This window comes from Lytechinus variegatus, chromosome 8 (assembly GCF_018143015.1).
Source record: "Lytechinus variegatus isolate NC3 chromosome 8, Lvar_3.0, whole genome shotgun sequence".
Lineage (NCBI taxonomy): Eukaryota > Metazoa > Echinodermata > Echinoidea > Temnopleuroida > Toxopneustidae > Lytechinus > Lytechinus variegatus.
In genome coordinates this window covers 42,064,279-42,085,950 of record NC_054747.1, presented here as the reverse complement: position 1 = coordinate 42,085,950, position 21,672 = coordinate 42,064,279, and the positions used below count along the sequence as shown (strand labels likewise).

Below are 21,672 nucleotides of genomic sequence, written 5' to 3'. Positions count from 1 at the left end.
TGTGAGATTCCAAGTAAGCAAATACAAGCTTTTTATCGCATTAAACTGAAGAACTTTGTTGTAAGTTGTGTTTAAAATTAGATATTGTCCTCTGGAAGTACCCTTTTTTTATATCACTAATATGACTTCAATCTCGTTTGAAATAAACGGTGTTTTCTCCATCAAAACAGAGCGCTGAGAAAATCTGAAAAATAGCCTGTAAAACTCGTTTTATGAAATCATTGAACTTCAAATAAACAGAACTTTGTAACTTCTTGACCGTTTTCTGTGATTGAGGAATCAAATTATATAACAGATATCGAACTTAAAAAAAGTGATTTCCTTTTGAAAAACAACATACCGCTTGCCAAGTGACTTTTTGGTAACTTTTTTTATTATTTTTTTAGATAAAAGCGGAGAATCTAAGCTTTAAAATGATAGGTCATTAGTCTAATGTATCGTGATTTTATCCTGCTAAATCATCAATAAATCTCGGTTTCGTTTTTCATGGGACGCCCTAAAGGATTGTGATACATTTGACCCACTTTTTACCTTCTCATAAATCTAGTGTGCCCAAGCGATTGGGTGTATGCGGGCACCAAATGTTTTTTAGTTGAGAATGATCCCTCAATCGCGCCTCACCGAGCGGCTAAAGTCCACTGTAATAGCTTGGATGTTGTTGCCATGGGTAACGGGATGATGGAGGACCCTACTCTAGTCTCCGTAGAGAGTTATAATGAGTACCTCATTTTAAAGACTCTCGTTACCAACAGATGGATGTGGTTAAATTGTACAAGAAGAAGCGGTTCATACCTCTGTTACACAGACAGGCACTACACGCAGACTGACTACCGAAGTAAGTAAAAAAAAATCTAACGAACGTAGAGGCAGAGGCGTCAAACCTGGAGGTAGGGTGGGGGGGGGGGCGATCGCCCCACAAACGAAAATATGGGGGGGGCAAGCATAGCGTCCCCCCATAATTCCGCAAGTGCACAGAAATTGGCAAATCAACCAAACACAGTATAAAATGTGATTTTTTTTATTTATAGTGCAAAACAAAATTTTTAATTTCCGCGCGCGCCGCGCGGGAAATGATTCTTTCATTGGAACTTCTGTTAGGGTACAATTGCATATGCGCAGAGATCTCAATATAATTGCATTCCTTTTTGGCAATGAGTAAACAAGAAAATGGCAAACGCTTTTTTATATGCGGATCCAGGTGAGTTATGTTTAACTCTGAGCTGATTTAAAAAAAAACTACTTAAATTTCTCCTTTTCAGGACGTTTTTATCATATCATGAACCCATGCATCCTATTAATAATAAAAATATATGCTTAAGGTGTCAAGTTTTCAGGTCTTACTATCTACAAAATATCTTGCTCTCGTAAGACTTATTAGATATATGAATAAGATAATAACATAACCATGAATTCCTAATAATTGCTCCGTTCTTCTTTCAGCATGGAATATCGATGTGCTTATTTCGAGTTTAGGAAAAGGAATAAGGATGATTTTTTTTTATAGAAAATGTTTTTAAAATGTTTAGATCCTAAGTAACAAAGTAGTTCAGCATGGCGCTCACGCCGTTTATTAAATGCTAACCGTAACTACTTAAAAATTTACTTACACAGTGTTTGAAATAATGCTTAAAATGACCCTTCTTTTGATCGGAATATCACCTTTTTTCAGCTCGCGCTCCGATCGCTCTCGCATTACTCATTTTCATTATAAAAGAAATGTATACAGAGTACCCAGATTATGGGTCGAAATCTAAAAGACGCGCACGCATGCTTATTGAGATACACAACTTGCTCTTTATTTAAAACTTGCTTGAATCATTCAGATTCGCACTCCCGTTATAAATGTAGGAAAATACCCAATTACCAATCCTCTTCATGATTGACGAAACATGACGGAATGTTTAATTTCTAGGTCCAAATTTTATTTTTCCCGTGTTCATGATTATATGCAGTGGCTAGAATGTCCAGTTCTTAGGTCGGGGTTGTGATGATTTAGTCATGTACGCATTTGCTCATGCAGGATCACGAACATCGCTCAAAATGTTTGGTATTTTACACACACACATACACACCCACACACACAGTGTGTGTGTGTGAGTAAGAAATGGATGAAGAGAACAATGGTAGGCGTAGCCTAAATCAAGGTTCCCCAGAGCAATCTGCCCTTTGGAAAAAAATTGTGATGCCGAAAAAATGTATCTGCCATGAATCGAACCCGGGCTCCCAGCTTTGAACGCCTGTGTCTTAACCACTAGAGCACAGAGACGGGTTAGTGGCTAGGGCAACCCCGATCCGATTGACCGTCAGATAGACTGATTTTAGAAACTCTACCAATTATAATTTTCTATGTAGGGTGTAGGTGGATTTTGAACAATGACAAGCCTTCATGCCTCAGCTGGATCAAAGCTATTGCTTTGATAAAGTACACATATGGGAGAAAGTATATAAATGTGTGAAGTTATACACGTACAACAGCTTTGGCAACTCTTTTATTTTAAATATTGTAAAAAAATGGATGAAGAGAACAAAGCTGGGGGCCCCGGTTCGATTCCCGGCAGAGAGATTTTTCGGCATCACAAATTTTTCCAAAGGGTAGATAGCTCTGGGGAACTTTGATTTAAGGTCCGCCTACCATTGTTCTCTTCATCCATTTCTTTACAATGTTTAAAATAAAAGAGTTGCCAAAGATGTTGTACATGTATAACTTCAGGATGGCCATGACCATTAGCATTTTGAATGGTCCATTTCTTGCAATTTTCTTTTACTGACATTGCTATTGTTTAAAGCAATTAACCACCCATGCATGACTGTTCACATGAAATTGTCATGTCATACTGGAAGAGGAATATTGTCTGGTCACGTTGACGTACAATAATTTGCCTTTAATCAAATATCTATATGGAATATCTTAACTTTTAAAAGAGTCCAAGAACTTTTTTTTACCGAGTGTACATGCAAATTATTCTCTGGCTCAATGAAAACATTCCCTTTGTCATGTTCCGAAAAGTGAATTTTATAGCTAATACAATCATGACAATGATAATGATATGTTTAAATAGGAAAATTCAACCCGACTAAAAAAATCTTGTAATATAAATAAACAAATGATTAATAATATTGGTAAAGGTTCGAGGAAAGTCCATTAAATTCTTTAGAATTTATTACATTTCATTTTTATTCGTGACGTCATATGCGAGCAGCTTCTCCAAATATCGTATGGTAAAAAGTGAACCAATTATATAACAATTTTACAACGTGCTATATCCGGAAAGCTTCCTCAACATTTTCATTTTAATGTATTAACTAAATGCTCATCCTAATGAAAAATGTGAAAGCGATTCGAGCGAAGTTGATCATGAGCATGAGCTAACTGCCAATTTACTTTTTTTTCTTTTCTTATACCTTTATAGACTGGGGCTTTCGCCAACCTGACAATACCAATGATTGTGTGGCTTTGAGAAGGAACGACGGTACCATGCATGATATTGGATGCCATAAAAAATTCGCCTTGGTATGCCAGGTCATAATAAAGGAGACACAGTAGTAATACATGACAAAGTGATTTCATTCATATAAAGTGCGTCCCAAAAAACTATACACTTTTGAAATGGCTGCCAAATAAAAAAATCTATCACTTTGGGGAAAAAGACTCACATGTATGGAAAGCCAATAAAGTCAACTTTCAAATGACACCAACATTTTGGAAAACTATTCATGCTTGAGTGAGCACTGCCCACTAAAATAAAGGGTATGAAAATTAGGGTGGGCTGGAATTAGCCTTCCAATTTATGTCAGTTTTTGAGAGGCAAATCCTTTCAAACTTGCAAAGGTAAGGGCGTTGTGATAAATTAATGATCAACCGTGATCAGTTTTGATGGCTTAAGCAAATTTTACAAGTTATTAAACTGAACTTTAATGCATGAGTGAACACAAATTACACTTTTGGGGCAACATTTCAACTTTATCATGGGGATCTCAGCAATGTGTTCATGAGAGTCGGCCAGTCGAGAGAATAGGGGGTGAGATAGGGCTTAAGTGGGAGAAGTAGGTTGATGGAATAAGGGTCAACAGAACATTCAGTCCCCGCCCCCTCCCTCTTTCCCGCCCTCCCCTCCTGTTGAGAGACTGATGCTATTCTCATGTACGCGTGAAGTCCAGAGCAGAATGTTGGTTTAATGATCAATTCTGTATTTGGGCATCAACTTTTTCCTATCAATCGTTTAATCAACAATTATCAGTAAATCAACTCAGTGTGCAATGTGATCAATCAAACATTCATTTTTTCCAATAAATTATTTCATTAATCATCATAATCATTAAATTTCTTGGTAATCATTCAAACTGACCATCAGCCACCGGTCACTTGGCAGTTAAGTTTTGAATAGGCTACAATCCAAGAAGTGAGACAGAGAGAGAGGGAGGTGGGAGAGGGGGGGGGGGGGCTGGGAAATGGAGGCGGAGAGGGGAAGGTATATGACTTTTAATTTCTAAACGGACAAAAAGAAGAGGAATGCCATTTTAGCATATCTCGCCCTCTTGCTTGTAACAGATACCATCACATTACTCTGACTCTCACGAACACACTTCTGATGTCCACAAGATGAATATGCTACACTAAAATTACTATTCCTGTTTAGTAATTCATGAAATTTGCCTATTAAAACCAAAACTTATTTAACTCATGAATAGCATAACACCCTTAGCTTTGAACAAAGGACTAACCTCTCAAAAAACTGGAAGGCTAATTCCTGCCTATAGCCAAGCTTAGTCTCTCAGGAGGAGAGAAGTGGGGAGAGCGGGTAGAGATGGAGGGAGAGGTTGCTAAATGTTCTGTTGACCTTTATCCCATCAACTTACTTCACCTACCTAAGTCATATTACCCCCTCTTCTCCTGACTGTCATGAACACATTGTTGAGATCCACATGATAAAGCTACACTAAAAATTGCAATTCATGATCACTCATGCATTAAATTTCAATTTAATAACGCATGAAAATTTCGCGAACAACAAACTGATCACATCTGATCTTTAATTCATCAAATAACCTTCAACTCTGCAAGTACCAAACAAAAAACAACAAAAAAAAAATGAAAAAAATTCCAGCCCACCCTAATTTGCATACCCTTTGTTTCAGTGGGCAGTGCTCGCTCAAACATGAATAGCTTTCCAACTTTTTGGTGTCCGAAAGTTGACTTCATTGGCTTTCCATATCTATAAGTCTTTTCCCACAAAGCGCTACATTTTTTATTTGGCAGCCATTTCAAAAGTGTATAGTTTTTTGGGGACGCACTGTGTGTGTGTGTGTATAATATAAATAAATATAAATATATATATATATATATATATATATATATATATATATATATATATATATATACATATATATATATATATATATATATATATATATATATATATATATATATATGTTGTTTCATCATGACTTTATTCAAGTTCAAAGACACTAATAAAAATATATACATAAAGAGACCAGGTCCATCGTTTCGATTCCAAGCAGATGGCAGGTCAGATACATAGATTACAAAACAAGTAATACGTTCGTATACAATATAGAAAATTGTTGAGAGTAACAAATGTAACAAATGTAGGAAATAATTATATATATGTATATATATTATATATATATATATATATATATATATATATATATATATATATATATATATATATATATATGTATACAAGAGAGGGCTGGCTGCTTTGGAAGCTTTGAATCAGACTATAAGAATGGACTGGAGTCTTGCCTCAATTTTTAATTTAAATAATATTCCTTCTAAAGCCGAGACTAAACCCTTCGTACATAAACTCGACTGCAGGATCGGCTTACTGACACACCAATCAAGCGGATCCTCTAACTATTCGTGTCGCCATGAATATTCATGAGGCGATGAAGTCACGTCTGCTGCAAACTGTGCCCTCTCGTGTCAGCTGCGCAAGTACTGACGGGGAAAAAAATCGCGTCCAATCTTGTAAAAAGACTTTTGATCGATCCGCTCGACTACAAGTATGAAAAGCCACGCAGCATGTTTGTTCCAAATGATTAATAGATATGCATTCTCATTTATTCATAGTTTTCTTGAAGATATTTTGGGAATGCCCTTTCGTCTGCTGAGGACTTTGTGCAAATTTCTTGTAGAATAAACTATGGCAATGATGGATTTCTATATAGTTTACATGATTCTACTTTACTTTTATTAAATTACATTACATATAATTTACAATAATCTTTTTGTCAAACCATCGAACAACATCTTTTCAAAAGAAACTAAATACTTCTGATAATAATAATGCGTTTTCAAATTCGTTTATTCCTCTCTCATGTAATTAACAATGAATGTCTGAAGGCGCCTTGTGTCCGACGCACTCATGCTAATGACGTACGACTGTGCACAGGTCAGCGCGATGCGCGCGTTTCCGATTACACCCTGGCGAAGGCAATCTCCACAAAAATAGCTACAAAGCGACTTGTGAAAAGTCTACTTACGTTTGTATCAGCTGCTGGGCGCGCGATGCAAAAGTCCGCACCATGGTCCGCACCGAAGATATCCGCAGGACGTGTGCAAATGCAGCTGAGCTAGTATAAAGGTTCAACACGCATGTTTGCCTTGATCATTTGCCTTTGCCGAAATAATGGTAATTTGCCCTCGCACTATCATGGAAGAAGAAGATGACATTCCGTCAAGGTGTTATCAATATTGTTATCATTACTATTATTATTATCAATATTATTATTATTGTTATCATCATTACGTTTATTGTTGTTGTTATTATTATCATTGTCATTATCATTATTATCATTATTATTATTGTTAGTGTCATTGTTATGAACAGCATTAGTATCAGTAGTAGTAGTAGTAGTAGTAGTAGTAGTAGTAGTAGTAGTAGTAGTAGCAGAAGTAGTAGTAGCAGCAGTAGTAGTAGTCAGTAGTAGTAGTAGCAGCAGCAGCAGCAGCAGTTGTAGTATCGGTGGTAGTAGGAGTATAGTAGAAAAATATTTTAATACATAGTTTAAAATCATTTTAACGGGTATTTTGAAACAATTAAGAGTGGAAACAACTGGACCTCTACATGCTGTAGATTCTCCTTCGTTTTGTACTATTGTTATTATTCTTGTCTTACCATTACTGCTCACTAAATTAATCTTGGCTATCGCCCGAATTCTGGCTTTTTCACCTCCTTTGTGTATACAAACGCCACTGCAAATCATGTTCGGTTATATAATGAATACAAGTTTTTTTTAACCTTATCATAATTTATCTATTAAGTCTTTATATTTCAAACTGAAAAATGAAAAACTTGTATCTTACCATTGTTTCGTTGATATAGCAGAGCAGGGATTACTATTCGGTATTTTCTGGCTACTCATTCTATTAATATATTTAGTTTGCATTATTATGTACACTGTACAAAAATATAAATATTCTGTTATATTCCTGTAATCTATGTTAACTAAATAAGATGTTCGTTATTCTGTTTCGACTGAATTTACGCATTTTGGATATTGATTCAATAAATACACTAATCACGATTCCTTTAGCAACCAGGCTGTTCCAAATCTCGAACCTTGTTCGGGTTTGATTTAAAAAGAGAAAGAGAGAGAGAAAATGAGAGAGGGGGGGGGGGAGACAAGGGGGAGCCGGGGAGGTGACATGTTGGAGTTAACACCACTAGTTTATTGTAAAAATAGCAAAAAAATAATGAAAAATATTGCCGGAGGTTTAAGAAAAATTCATCAACTAATTAAAAAGTTATTAGAATTTCAATTATTTGATTTGTGACGTCATATGCGAGCAGCACTCCTACATAGCGAATGGTAAAAAATCAATGAAATGTCATTTTCTCAGAAAATTTAAAATGGTTTTCACTGTACCTTTTGTATATCAATAGATCAATCATTTCACACCTGATCACGAATAGAAAACAAAATTAAGTCATCAGGAACCATACAAAATTTGAAATTCATGCATTTTATATTACATAACACATGGGGCAGCTGCTCGTTTATGACGTCACAAATCCAAAATTTTGAACCCTAATAGTTTTCGTACTCTTTAACGGATTTTCCTCAAACCTTCACCAATATTTTTTACTATTTTTTCTGCTATTTTTACAACAAAGTTTTCTTCAGGGTGAACTTCCCCTTTAAGTCGATCTATACAAGTAACGATCCTTTTTTTGCTACAAATACATTGGATAGTACTAGGTTCCGGACGTACTGATTCCATGATACTAGATCCAGCAACAGTTGCTCAGCTAACTTCAACCCTGCATAGAGAGAGAGAAGGGGAGGTGACATGTTGAAGTTACCACCACTAGAAAGAGGTTGATAACAATATCTAATTCGATCTATACAAGTAACGATCCTTTTTTGCTTACAAATACATCATGTACACGGGATAATACTGGGTTCCAGACGAACTACGAGCAACAGTTGCTCAGCTAACTTCAACCCTGCATTTAACACTATACCCTTCGGTTTATGTTCATTTGGTCTAATGCCAATTCGTCCAATTACCAACTTTTCTACTTTCATATGGTCTACTATCAGTTTGTCCACTAACCACATAGTTTAGTTACAATATCTTTTCTACTATCATTTTTTTTTGTTGGGTGCCTGATTTTAAGACTTATTTTGTCTTCTTTGGCTCCCCCACAGTATTGTATATTTCTTTGAATTACTTTGATCAACTCGGTTCACTTTTCTTTTTCAATTATGTTTGTTTCCTATTTTGTACATAGTTGTAATGTGTTTTTATATCATTGTAGAAATAAATGATTTGATTTGATTTGTCTACTATCAGTTTGTCCATTATCCACGTAGTCTAGTTACAATTTCATCTCATTACCAGTAAGTCCAGTAGCCATTTAATCCATATACCATTTGGTCTAATTGGACTAATTGTTAATTGAGCGAAATGAATGAAAATAAAATGGATACTAGACCAACTGATTTTGTGACGAAATGGTCCTAGATGAACTAGTGCTTAGACGAAATGACGAGCGGACCAAATGAATGAAGGACGAAATGTTAATAAAGGGAATAGCATTATACTAAATGAGGGTTGGCCATGTGGTGAGTGGACGAGTTGGCAGTACACGAATTAGCAAGATGCCCTTAAACCTTGATGATAATAATGCTCTATTTATGCCACGTGCGTAAAAAATCCCCCCTTGACTTGTGTGTATTAATGGCACTTTTGAAAAATTTATAAAAAAATAACGTTAAATTAGAGAGTCGAATGTTTACTACCATTGAATAGGATATATATCTGGCATTCCATATCTGACCAGAGAAGGGTATCGTAACCAGCTCATTTTGAAAATAAATCGCCATTAATAAAGATAACTATGATGGGATCAAATTTATCAACTGAAACAGTAAAGTAGCCCTAATTCTTCCGCCAGCCAAAAAATAGTTCCAAAGTCCTTAATACATCTTCCCAATTCGGGCAAATGAAGTTCAGTAGTTATCATTTCAAGAATCAGTTTGGATTTTCAATTATTTTCATACACATTTATCAATCAGCAATATCAAATTGAAAACAAAAATCGAGTGGGTTGGTTCGAACGAATATCCTTCGCCTTCCTTTTGAAATTAGGCGCATGGAACTTTTTGCAACCCTTAAGGCCCGGTCACACCGCCCGAGCGTTGTTGGAGCGGTCGAGGAGCGGCGAGAAAAAAATCATCACCGCTCGCTACCGTTCACCATTTTCGATTTCGATTGTTTTTATTTTTGTTTATCATTTTTTCCCCTAATTTTGCGAGCGAAAATCGACTCTCTTTCCCTTCCGCTCCACGACCGCTCCAACAACAATCGGGCGGTGTGACCAGGCCCTTACCCTGCTAGATAAAATAAAACCTGATGTAACTGTCGCAGCAGCCAACTCGCCTCTGACGAAACCTCGACTGATCTTCAACATCAAATTACTTTTACGTGTTTAATGCATGCAGTGTCATTGTGTTGATGCTACATCAGTGGCTTTTCTTTAAATTGATTATGTCGGTCATCATAAAAGATTGATTAACATGTTGATATCCAATTATATCATAACGAGGGAATTTTCATTCCTTTTCTGCATCCATCCATCCAGCCAGCCATCCATGTAGAATTGCATAAAAGAAACAGTGAATGGAAAAAAAAAATTAACTAATCAAATATCGAATTTACGGTAGAGCGCACTTTCTCAAGCAGATACTCTTGGCAATTCTAATGGCAATTAGGGCGGTCTATGTGGCCCTGAGTTGGACGATTAGAATGAAGATAGGTGCGCTTTAATTAGATTTTTTTTATTAAACGGTGATAGTTTGTGACGCTTTACCTGATATTCCAAGCTTGCCATATTGTAATGAATCTTCAGATTCGACATACAGAACACGGCAAGTAAACAAGCCTTCATCAAAATGGTAAGTAATGCAGAAGCGTGATTGATTAAAACAAATTTTTGTGGGCAGATATGGCGGTATGGAGCAAGATTTCTAAAAGTATGGGAGCGAGCGAAGCGAGTGATAATTTTTTCTTTTATCTTAAAAAAACTTGAACCTTAGATTGCCGATGTTGACATAACACTGTCACAATTTGCCTCTTTTTTCCTTTTCCATCTTTTTCTCATTTTTAGCCGTGTAAATTTGGGGGGTCAATGGCTACAAAGACCGCCCCCCCCCCTTCAATATGCTGGTGATTGTGTAGATAGTAAAATAAGAATGCTCCAAGAAGCACCATTATAGCGCTTTCATAATTCCGATAATAGTCATAGGATTATAAAGTTGTATCAGAAATGATAGCATTAGTAGTAGTAAAGTAGTAGTAATAGTAGTATTAGTAGTAATAGCAGAAGTAGTAGTAGTAGTAGCAGCAGCAGCAGCAGTAGTAGTAATAGCAGCAGTAGTAGTAGAAGTAGTAGTAGTAGTAGTGGCAGCATCAGTGGTAGTAGTAGTAGTTGTAGTAGTAGTCGTAGTGGTAGTTGTAGTAGTAGTAGTAGTAGTAGTAGTAGTATAGTAGTAGTAGTAGAAGTAGTAGTATAAGTAGTATGCGGACGTATTATTATTATTATTATTATTATTATTATTAGTAGTAGTAGTAGTAGTAGTAGTAGCAGTAGTAGTAGTAGTAGCAGCAGCAGTAGTAGTAGTAGTAGTTGTAGTAGTAGTCGTAGTGGTAGTTGTAGTAGTAGTAGTAGTAGTAGTAGTATAGTAGTAGTAGTAGAAGTAGTAGTATAAGTAGTATGCGGACGTATTATTATCATTATTATTATTATTAGTAGTAGTAGTAGTAGTAGTAGTAGTAGTAGTAGTAGTAGTAGTAGCAGCAGCAGTAGTAGTAGTAGTAGTAGTAGTAGCAGCATCAGTAGTAGTAGTAGTAGTAGTAGTAGTAGTAGTAGTAGTAGTGGTAGTAGTGGTAGTAGTAGTTGTAGTAGTAGTCGTAGTGGTAGTGGTAGTAGTAGTAGTAGTAGTAGTAGTAGTAGTAGTGGTAGTAGTAGTGGTATTAATGACTATTTATTAGAGTTTATTATAATTCATTGTAATCATGCAAGTATATCATTTTATCATAGTAATTCATCACTGTATTCTTTCTTTCTTTCTCTTCAAAGCTCCTAATCGTGGTATTCTCTATTCTTAATCAACCATTCGACGGTAAGCTATTTACTTTAACCCTTTCGGATCACTGTACACGTGGGACAGTATATCATTATTGACTAGGAAAAAGGACCGGGGTGTTTTAAAAAAGATTTTAGATTTCTTGCAACGCTCTATACCTCATACTTAAATCTTTGGAATACCATGCCTATTTTGCGGATTTCTAACCAAATATCATTTCTCATATCATTCAATGACACGTATAGTTCTTATTCTTACATATGGGCACTTTGATTGTCATTTCATTGGATTCTGTACGAAATCATTTTGATATCCTGACAACAACTGGTATTTATCATCAACTCTTTAGGATCTTTTTGATATCTTAGTTGCAACTGGTAGTAAAATTATGGGTTTTTTTAGGGGGGTGTATGAATGGGTTCTACGTCATTGTGTTGATATGTTTAACTTTGTGTATAAATCAGATGATATTATTTTATGTGGGAGTCATTAAACAATGAATTTTAAAAACTGAGTTAACTGAAGATTAATATGACGAGAAATTTTAAACTTGTGTCATTGCCCTAATTTCGTAATATATTATGATTCGATTAATTGTATTTTTTCATTTGTTAATCCTCCCTCTTCTTCTCTTCTCTGTTTTTCTCTTGCCCTTTTAGTCTCCCTCATCTTTTCTTCTCCTCCTTCTTCGTTTACTGCTTCTCCTTCATTTTTCCCCTTTCTTTCTTTCTTTCTTTCTTTCTTTCTTTCTTTCTCCTTCTTCTTCTTTTTTTCCTCTTCCACCTTCAGCCTCTTCTTCTATTACAACTGTGTTTAATTCTATGTTTCGTTTTTTTTTTCTTCACTCATTATGATGTAACAGCAGCGCTTGGTGATGGAACTTGCCGGCCAATACTTCGAAATGCATGTCCCTATCAAATATCCGAGCATACAGGTGAATTCGTTCAGCTTGTCGCGAAGTATTTAACACGTGATCACCCAGAATATGACATCAGAGTGCCGCCAGAAGCAAGGGACAAAATTAACATGTATTGTGCACATCCAGGTACCATTTCATCATTCATTATGTTTAGCGTAGTAGCAGTAGTAGTAGTAGTGGTGGTGGTAGTAGTAGTAGTAGAAGTAGTAGTAGTAGTAGCAGTAGTAGTAGCAGTAGAAGTAGTAGTAGTAGTAGTAGTAGTAGTAGTAGTAGTAGTAGTAGTAGTAGTAGTAGTAGAAGTAGTAGAAGTAGTAGTATTAGTAGTAGAAGTAGTAGTAGTACTATTAGTAGTAGTAGTAGTAGTCCTCCCCACTTTTTGCTGTGCAACGCAAACGGACTTTATGACGGTATATTGAGTTTGGAAGAGACTTTTGTGCTCGTCGTAAAACACTGTCCTGCAATGCAAGTTGTGTTACATGAGACTTGTTTTTGTCTCGCATCTGCGACAGAAACATTCAAACTGCGTTTCGTGTGCAAAATTCTGGTTGCTAATATGATAACAGCGATGTATCCCATTTAGGACGAGCTTCCAGAGCCACATTTGGTTCCTCCCAGAGCTCGATCGGCCGCACTTCCATTGACGAGTAGATACCAGGCGTGACCGCGTGTAAAAAGGGATTTCCTTTTCAAGGGTGATCACGTTACGTATATGTAACGTATTATGTGTGTCAAAAAGATATTTGAAATACTGAAAAAAGGGAATATATTTCGTTAGGAAAGCTACATATTCTCGGTCAAATGTCCATTACGGGTAGTAGTAGTAGTAGTAGTATAGTAATAGAATTACTAGTACTACTACTACTAGTAGTAGTAGTAGTAGTAGTAGTAGTAGTAGTAGTAGTAGTAGTAGTAGTAGTAGTAGTAGTAGTAGTAGTGGTAGTAGTAGTAGTAGTGGTAGTAGTAGTAGAAGCAGTAGTAGTGGTAGTAGTAGTAGTAGTAGTAGTAGTGGTAGTAGTAGTAGAAGCAGTAGTAGTGGTAGTAGTAAAATCAATACACGTAAGAGAAGTAGGAGGAGGTACAAGTAGTATTAATAGTAATAATATCAATACCTAAATGATATTAAAGATAATAATAATAGTGTAGTAGTAGTAATAGTAGTCGTATCAGTCGTAGTAGTAGTAGTAGTAATAATAGTAGTATCAGTCGTAGTAGTAGTAGTAGTAATAATAGTAGTAGTAAGAGTAGTTGTAGTAGTAGTAGTAGTAGTAGTACAAGTTGCAGTAATATATCTCTATTTTTCCCTAAATGGATTCAGGAAGAATCCTTCAAAATTACGCAGTAATAATGTCAAATAAACCTAGAATGTTTTCGAAATAGATCTGGGGCCGTTTTATAACGCTGTTCGTAATTTTGAAATTAATTTAGGAACGACTAGACCTTCCTTGTGGTAAATGATATTCAACATTAAGTGTCAATTCGGGATTGTTTAACGGGTAAAAGAGTTTCACCAAGCCGCTCTTGACTTACAAATAACTTAATAAAACACCCACGTACCGGCAGCTAAAGGCCTGGTCACACCGCCCGAGTGTTGTTGGAGTGGTAGGGAGAGAGGGTCGAATTTCGCTCACAAAATTGGCGAAAAAATCGGGGAAAAAAATCGAAGAAAAAAAATCGAAATCGAAAATTGTGACCTTTGGCGAGTGGTGATGATTTTTTTTTCTCCCCGCTCCACGACTGCTCCAACAACGCTCGGGTGGTGTGACCAGGCCTTGAAGAGTACTTTGGAATCACCCTGGTATTTCCCTTTCTCTTTTACAGCATGTTACTCAAATCCGTGTCAAAATGGTGGATCGTGCATGGAAGAATCAGATGGCTATAGCTGCTCCTGTCTTGAGGCATATCTTGGAAAGAATTGTCAGATTCCAAGTAAGCATATATAAGCCTTGTATTGCATTAATCTTCAAAACTGTGTCATCGATCTTCTTAAAGTAGCAAATATTGTCGGGGATATTATCCTGTCTAGTAGCGGATTTTTGCTGCCACTTTCACTACTAGCCATGACTTTAATCTTGTTTAAAATACATCAAGAGGTAGTATGTTGTTATTTTCAGTTACATTTTACCCTCATTCAGTTTGATAATTATTTTCAGTATTGTTAGTGTTCATGTAATCGTATGCCTTTCAAATGATTATTAGGTTTCATCATCTTCACTTCTTCAGTTCCTCTTCTACTGTTCCTCTATTTTTCCTTAAAATTGAATAGTCGTCCTGTTAAAATCACTGTCTGAATATTATCTAAAATTAGAAATGAAATCAAGAAATTCATTTCATGATCATAACTCTCATTGGAATATTATACCTTCGTTTGAATCTCCAAAATATAGCATCTAGTTATAATGAAAACAATTGGTCTTATTTCACATCTATTACATGAAAGGAAAAGACCACTCCTAATAAGAACATGAAGAAGGTAATTTGAATAAAGAGAGAAAAGTCCAACAAGCATGATACTGAAAATTTTATAAAAAACGGATGTGAAATAAAAGAGTTGTGACACTTTAAAGTTTGGCTTAATTTCACAAAACAATCATATGCAAACCCTGGTCGGTATGCAAATGAGGGGATTGGTGACATCACCGACATGCTGCTTCTTTTATATTTTTTGTATGAAATATTCTAATTTTCTCCTCATTGTCCTGTGAAACAAAATTCTGTTCTTCTCTGAACATGTGGAACTACCATTGCTGAACATTTTATGGTTCAGTTAAGTTGGTTCTTATTGTCAAATCTGACAAAATTGAAATGTAATATCAGTAATGATAATAATGATAATAAAACATAATAATAATAATTGAGGCAGAGTATATCAGGAGAATTCGGAAGGTGCTCAAATCCAAACTAAATGCTGGAAACATGGTAAAGGCTGTTAACATTTAGGCAGTAGCCTTAGTGAGATATGCTGCTGGCATAGTTGAATGGAACAAGCTTGAACTCGAACACTTGCACAGGAAGACAAGAGAGTTGCTAACTATGCATGGGATGTTGCACCCAAAGTCTGACGTAGATAGACTTTATGTGTCAAGAGAGAAGGAGGACGTGGTCTGGCTGGAATAGAGGAGAGATATGAGGAACAAAGCCTATACTGCTATATTGAAGGCTAGATGGATACTATCATGACGGCAGTCAAAGAGTCGATGAGGAAAGGAAAGGATATGACAGCGAAACAGCTGAAGACTGATCAAAGGAAAATGAGATTGGAAGGATGGAAAGATAATGTGATGCACGGACAGCATTTAAGACAGACAGAGGTGTTTGCTGGACCAGAGAGTTGGCAGTGGCTGAAACGATGTAGTTTAAAGAAGGAGACGGAAAGTATGCTAATTGCTGCTCAGGACCAAGCAATTAGAACAAATTACCGAATGGCAAAAGTTGAACAGGAGCATACATCTCCCTCACGTAGACGAACTGGTGTCTCATCTGGTGAGTGAATGCAGCAAAATGGCACAGACTGAGTTCAAAGAAAGGCACGGCAGAGTAGCATCTGCAGTTCATTGGGGTCTGGCCAAGAAGTACCATTAACCCCATGCAGAAAATGGTACGAACATCGGGCAGAGCCTGTAGTAGAGAACGATGATGTAAAACGATTTCAATATCCAGACAGAAAAGATCATTCAACCTAGATGGCAAGATATTGTTCTCTTAAAGAAGAAGGATAAGGAATGTCTCATCATAGATATTGCGATTCCAGGAGACTGCAGATCTTGGCGTAAAGAGGCGGAAAAATACAGAAGTAGAACGATCTGGCATGGGAACTGCGAAGGATATTGAAGGTGAAGACGAAGGTGGTACCAATAGTCATCGGAGCCTTAGGAACTGTGACAAGACATAGAAGCTTCCTGTCTGTTCTAAGAGTCGAGATGTCCTTTGAAACGGAAGGCAAGCTAATTGCTTGGAACAGCTCATGTCCTACGGAAGGTCTTGTATTTCTGGAAGAAATGCGATTGCGATTTAATATACCAACAGAACATCAAGCTGTAGACAATGGAAATAAAAATATTAATATAGGTTTATTTACCTAGGGAGGCCACTTCGGTTCTGAAAACTGTTCTCCCAGTGGGCCCAGTTATTATTATAACTGCGACTTTAGCTGGGCTGTCTTGGCGCTCAAGCATTCAAGGCTTCCATGGCTGGGATTCGAACGCAGGGCCCTCTGTTTCAAAGTCAGAAGACTAATCCACTGGGCCACAACGCTCCATATTATATGATCTGATAATTCAAACAATAAAAAACAAAAGAAAAAGTGAGGGACATCATCGACTTTGTTTTTTTACATGCGACTAAATTGTGCATATTACTATTTTGTGAAAAATAAGCGAAATTTTGAAATGTGATAACTTATTTTAATCAAAATTTTAAGAAATTTGTCAGCATTATGCTTGTACGATTTTTCTCTATTGACTTTATTTTTTTCGGGTGGACTTTACCTTTAAAGAAAAAAGGGTTTAACTGCAAAAATTCATTTTTTTAAATTTGTACACATCTTCCAGAATATCTGAGGGTGCTGCTTATTGACAATTAGACCCAAGCACCTTGCTTTCCATGGACACAATTGGATTCATTTATTCAGACTACGCCTCATAGATATTCATGGACAGAATATTATGTAATAGAGTACCAAAGTGATGACGCCATTTTCTTTTTTTGCATTTCAGCGTTTTTGATATCATATTTTGGTAGAGCATGATGAAAAACTCACACTCCCAAAATTTGGTGGGAATCGTTCAATGCGGGCCTGAGAAATGACGTCATGAATACATAATTAGCCTCATTGAAGTCAATATATTGTTTGCCTGGTTCCTAATCATGCTGATGGCAATAGGGATGGGGGCTCCCAAAGTAGAACTAAAGCACTTTCAGTATGTTATGATAAGCCATATGCTTTGCTATGCCAGTTCATAAGTATCTTTCATTATACAAACTGTACCTGAACTTGAACCTTCACCTAGAACTTGTTTGATAAAACAGGAAACAAACTGAATCGATCTGTTACATAATTCGTGTGATCCACATTTTATCCTTTCATCAAGTGTGTCCAGCCGATTGGGAGTATGCGGGCACCAAATGTTTCTTGGTAACATCCACATCTGGGTCTTACCATGCAGCTAAAGCCCACTGTAATAGTTTGGATGCTGTTGCCTTGGGTAACGGGATGATGGAGGACCCTGCCCTGGTCTTCGTAGAGAGTGATGAAGAGTACACCATCTTAAAGACTTTCATTGCCGATGAATGGATCTGGATGAACTGTATAAGAATAAGTGGTTCATATCTCTGCTACACCGACAGACATGACACGCAAACAGACTACCGAAGTAAGTAAAAATTCAACAAGGGTAAAGGGAAGCAAAGTGATGCTGCCCTCTACGTTCGTTACTAAGAACCCCGGGGTTATCCCATAATGCTGAGGGTGCAAGAGACCATGGGTTCACGAGGCTAGAGTCTACAAGACCAGATATCTTATTTCCTCCTCATAATTGATTGTTATTTACTACAATTTACATCAAAGAATAGACTAGGCCGAAGAGGGAGGGGTGCTCTCAAGGTCAAATTTCTACATTTAAGAATATCAGCCTTATTTCCAGGAAGTGCTGCGTTGTTGTTGTACCATACAAGTAACCTCCGCGGAGAAAAAATTGGGGATGCCTCACCCCATCACCTCTGCTTCCCAGGGCCATAAGGATGTTTTAATCTATGTGTCAATGCATGATGTTACTTTTTTTTCGAAAAAGGACGCCGCTCCCTCTTCCCCTATAGTATTGAAGCCAGCAATTAATTCTGTATTCAAAGATTTATTCAAGACGTAATCCCAGCTAGACAAATTAATCGAGAAATGTTTCGCAAGACAAAATCAATACACATAAGTTTAAGTAATAAAGATTATCATTCGAACGAAATTACAAATGTCAATTTCTTGTTTTTCTTTATTCTTGCGGCAGATTTATTCCATAACCTTTTTGTGGCATGATTATTCTTGAACCAATTTGTTTCAGCTGGTAAAACTGAAATGAGCACATCTTCATAAATGAAAAAACTCACTTTCCATTGACTTTTTACTAAAAAAAATGTTTGGGGGCAATTTTGGGTATGACATTTGTTTACGTAATGTTGCTAAATTTCGCAACCACGTAACCGGGAGTCGCATTTTGGTATAAAAGTTCAGACTAATTGGCGCGTCCAATGAGTTTCGAGTTGGGGGATTTGATTTGATCTGATTTGGTTTATTGTTTTCTTCTGCATTCATAATATTCGTATAAATATATGTTTCATAACAAATAACAAGAAATAAAGACGAACTGAATAAAAGTCATTCTAAACAATTATGATCTACAACTAACTGATTTTAACATTTACTGTTTGTATGAGAATATTGCCATTAGAAACAGATTGCTTGAAAAGAATGACAACTCGGGAATAAAATTCCTCAAATTAATTAACCCTTTATAAAGCAGAATGAAAATATTTGTTCATGCGTTTAACGATAATGATGCTAATAATGAGGATTGAGCTCTTCTCGGCCGTTTCAAGGCTAAACCCTAAATCCAACTTCAAGCTTCATGAGCATTCATTGACCATATTTTTTTTATAATGTAAATTATTTTCTTGCTCCAAGGAAACATCTCCTTTGTCAAGTTCCGAAAAGTTGATTTTAGAGCTAATTTAATGATGATGATATGTTAAAATAAACTTAACTTTGATTATGAAAGTTCACCCTGACAAAAAAAATATTGTAATTAAAATAAATAATCCAAAATTTTGTTGAAGTTTTTTGGAAAGTCAATTACAGTTTTAACTAGTTACAATAATATTTGTTTGATTTGTGACGTCATATGTGAGATTCTATATAAGTTTAAAAGGTCCTATATCTGGAAAGCATCTTCGCTTTAAAGTGTTAACTATTTGCCCATCATAATGGAAGATGTGAAAGAGATGCGAGCGAAGTTGATCATGAGCATGACATAATTTTCTTATATCTGTGTCTTTTCTTATACCTTTATAGACTGGGCCTTTAACCAACCTGACAATACCAAAGATTGCGTGACTTTGAGAATGACAGACGGTACGATGCATGATAATCGATGCAGTAATCAATATACCTTGGTATGCCAAGTCATCGTAAAGGAGACATAGCAGCAATACATGACAAAGTGATTTCATTCATATACAGTGTGCAGATTGTCTATAAAATGTTCGTTTCAAATTATGATCTCTATTTTTTAGTGTTTATATGTGCATTGAAGTCTTATCCTTCAAATGCCATTAAAATAATGTAGTTTTGTTCATGCTTGAGCGAACACGTAATGTTTTTATCTGGGGTTGAAAAGGAGGCTTGCACCAAAATGGCATAAAATGATCATATTACGGTTGGACTTCTTGAGCTTGCTAATCAGCAGACTTCCTCTTTTCCTTTTCATTATCGTTGCCTTAATTTTCGAATTATGCGGTCAAAATTCATTTCATAAAATTCTTATTTGCTTGAATTGTTCGGTAGTTCCTTTTCAATATGGTCTCATTTAGATTTGAATATTCCTTCTTTAGGCAAGAACATTTTCTGTTAAATAGAAGAATGGGAGAGCGTGTTTTTTCCCTTCAAATCCTGTAATTGTGCGCTACATAGGTCATGGTTCCTTTGAACAGTGGCATAATGATGGATGGGGGCTTGGGGTGCTCCCCCCCCCCAAAAAAAATAAAAAATCATGACCAAAAAAAGGTGAAGAGGAAAATAAGAATTATGAATATTATGTCAAAATCACAAAATTTTATATTTCAATAAAAAAAGTGGAAATTATTGCTTGATGGCTTCACAACTTTTTAATACATTTACCATATCAGCCATATCTTGTTCCTTCAAAATTGACTCAATACACCATATATAAGAATAGGCGGGGATATGACACCGTGAATTTGTTCATTAAATATGCCAAAAATATGTATATTGCATAAAACTGTTTTACAGTTTAATACATTTAACAGATTTTATCAGGAACGAAATTTCACATGGGCGAATGGTTGGAATGGTTCTCCTAGACTTACAAAAAGCCTTTGATACTGTAAATCATAACATACTTTTGAAGAAATTAGAAGTGATGGGTTTAGACTCTGCATTTGTTACATGATTTAGATCATATTTATCTAACCGTCATCAAGTAGTTACCATGCAGACGGTCCTTTCTGATTCACTGCCTATTAAATGCGGAGTCCCTCAAGGAAGCATTTTAGGCCCCATTCTTTTTGTCTTACACCAATGATATGTGTACTTAATATAAATCAATGTTATATGCTGATGATAGTGTCTTGCTATATTCGGATACAAATCCCAAGATAATTGATAAGAAAATAGTGCAGATTTGGCAAATTGCATTGAAAGGATGACTAACAAGAAGCTTAGTTTACACGTTGGGAAAACACAAAGCATTTTATTTTGTTGGAAACGAAAGTTAAGATATACACACGATTTCAAGGTTTCATATAATAATCAGGTAATTGACAGAAAAGATTCAGTGAAATATTTGGGAAATAATTTAACAAGTATCCTATCATGGACGGGTTTGGTAGACTCAATCGTCAAAAAGGCGAATTCGCGCTTGAAATTTTTGTACAGATATCAAACCTGTTTGAATATAAAGTCTAGACGTATTTTATGCTTTGCTTAAATACAATGTCTATTCGACTATGCTAATGCAGCTTGGTACGGAAGCCTGGGTGTTACGGATGAGAAAAAGCTAAGAATAATTCAAAATAAAATTGTGAGATACATAAATGTTTTAGGACCAAGAGCACATGTCGGATGTAATGAACTTAAAAAAGCAAGATTACTTCATGTAGATCACAGTTCACAATAATTAGTATTACACCACGTGCATAAAATATTCTATTCGGATACATTAGATCAATATATAGCAAATAATTTCACCCGTGTATCAAATATCCATAGGTACGGTACTCGAAATAGTAATTTAATTTTGTATTACCAAAACGTGAAGGACATATAGGGAACACTTTTTATTTTAATGGAATCCAATCTTGGAATGCTCTTCCTAATAAAGTAAAAGCAGTTAAATATTTTCTCAATTTAAGAG

General features: G+C 36.0%; 1 protein-coding gene across 1 annotated transcript; it reads left to right on the top strand.

Moving 5' to 3' along the window:
* Positions 1 to 12,496: 12,496 nt before the first annotated feature.
* LOC121420045 (brevican core protein-like) lies at positions 12,497 to 19,821 on the top strand. The gene is made up of 4 exons (XM_041614567.1): positions 12,497 to 12,664; positions 14,357 to 14,464; positions 17,626 to 17,907; positions 19,593 to 19,821. The coding sequence occupies exons 1-4, from the start codon at positions 12,646 to 12,648 to the stop codon at positions 19,721 to 19,723; spliced, it is 540 nt and encodes a 179-aa protein (XP_041470501.1). The 5' UTR covers positions 12,497 to 12,645; the 3' UTR covers positions 19,724 to 19,821.
* Positions 19,822 to 21,672: the final 1,851 nt, after the last annotated feature.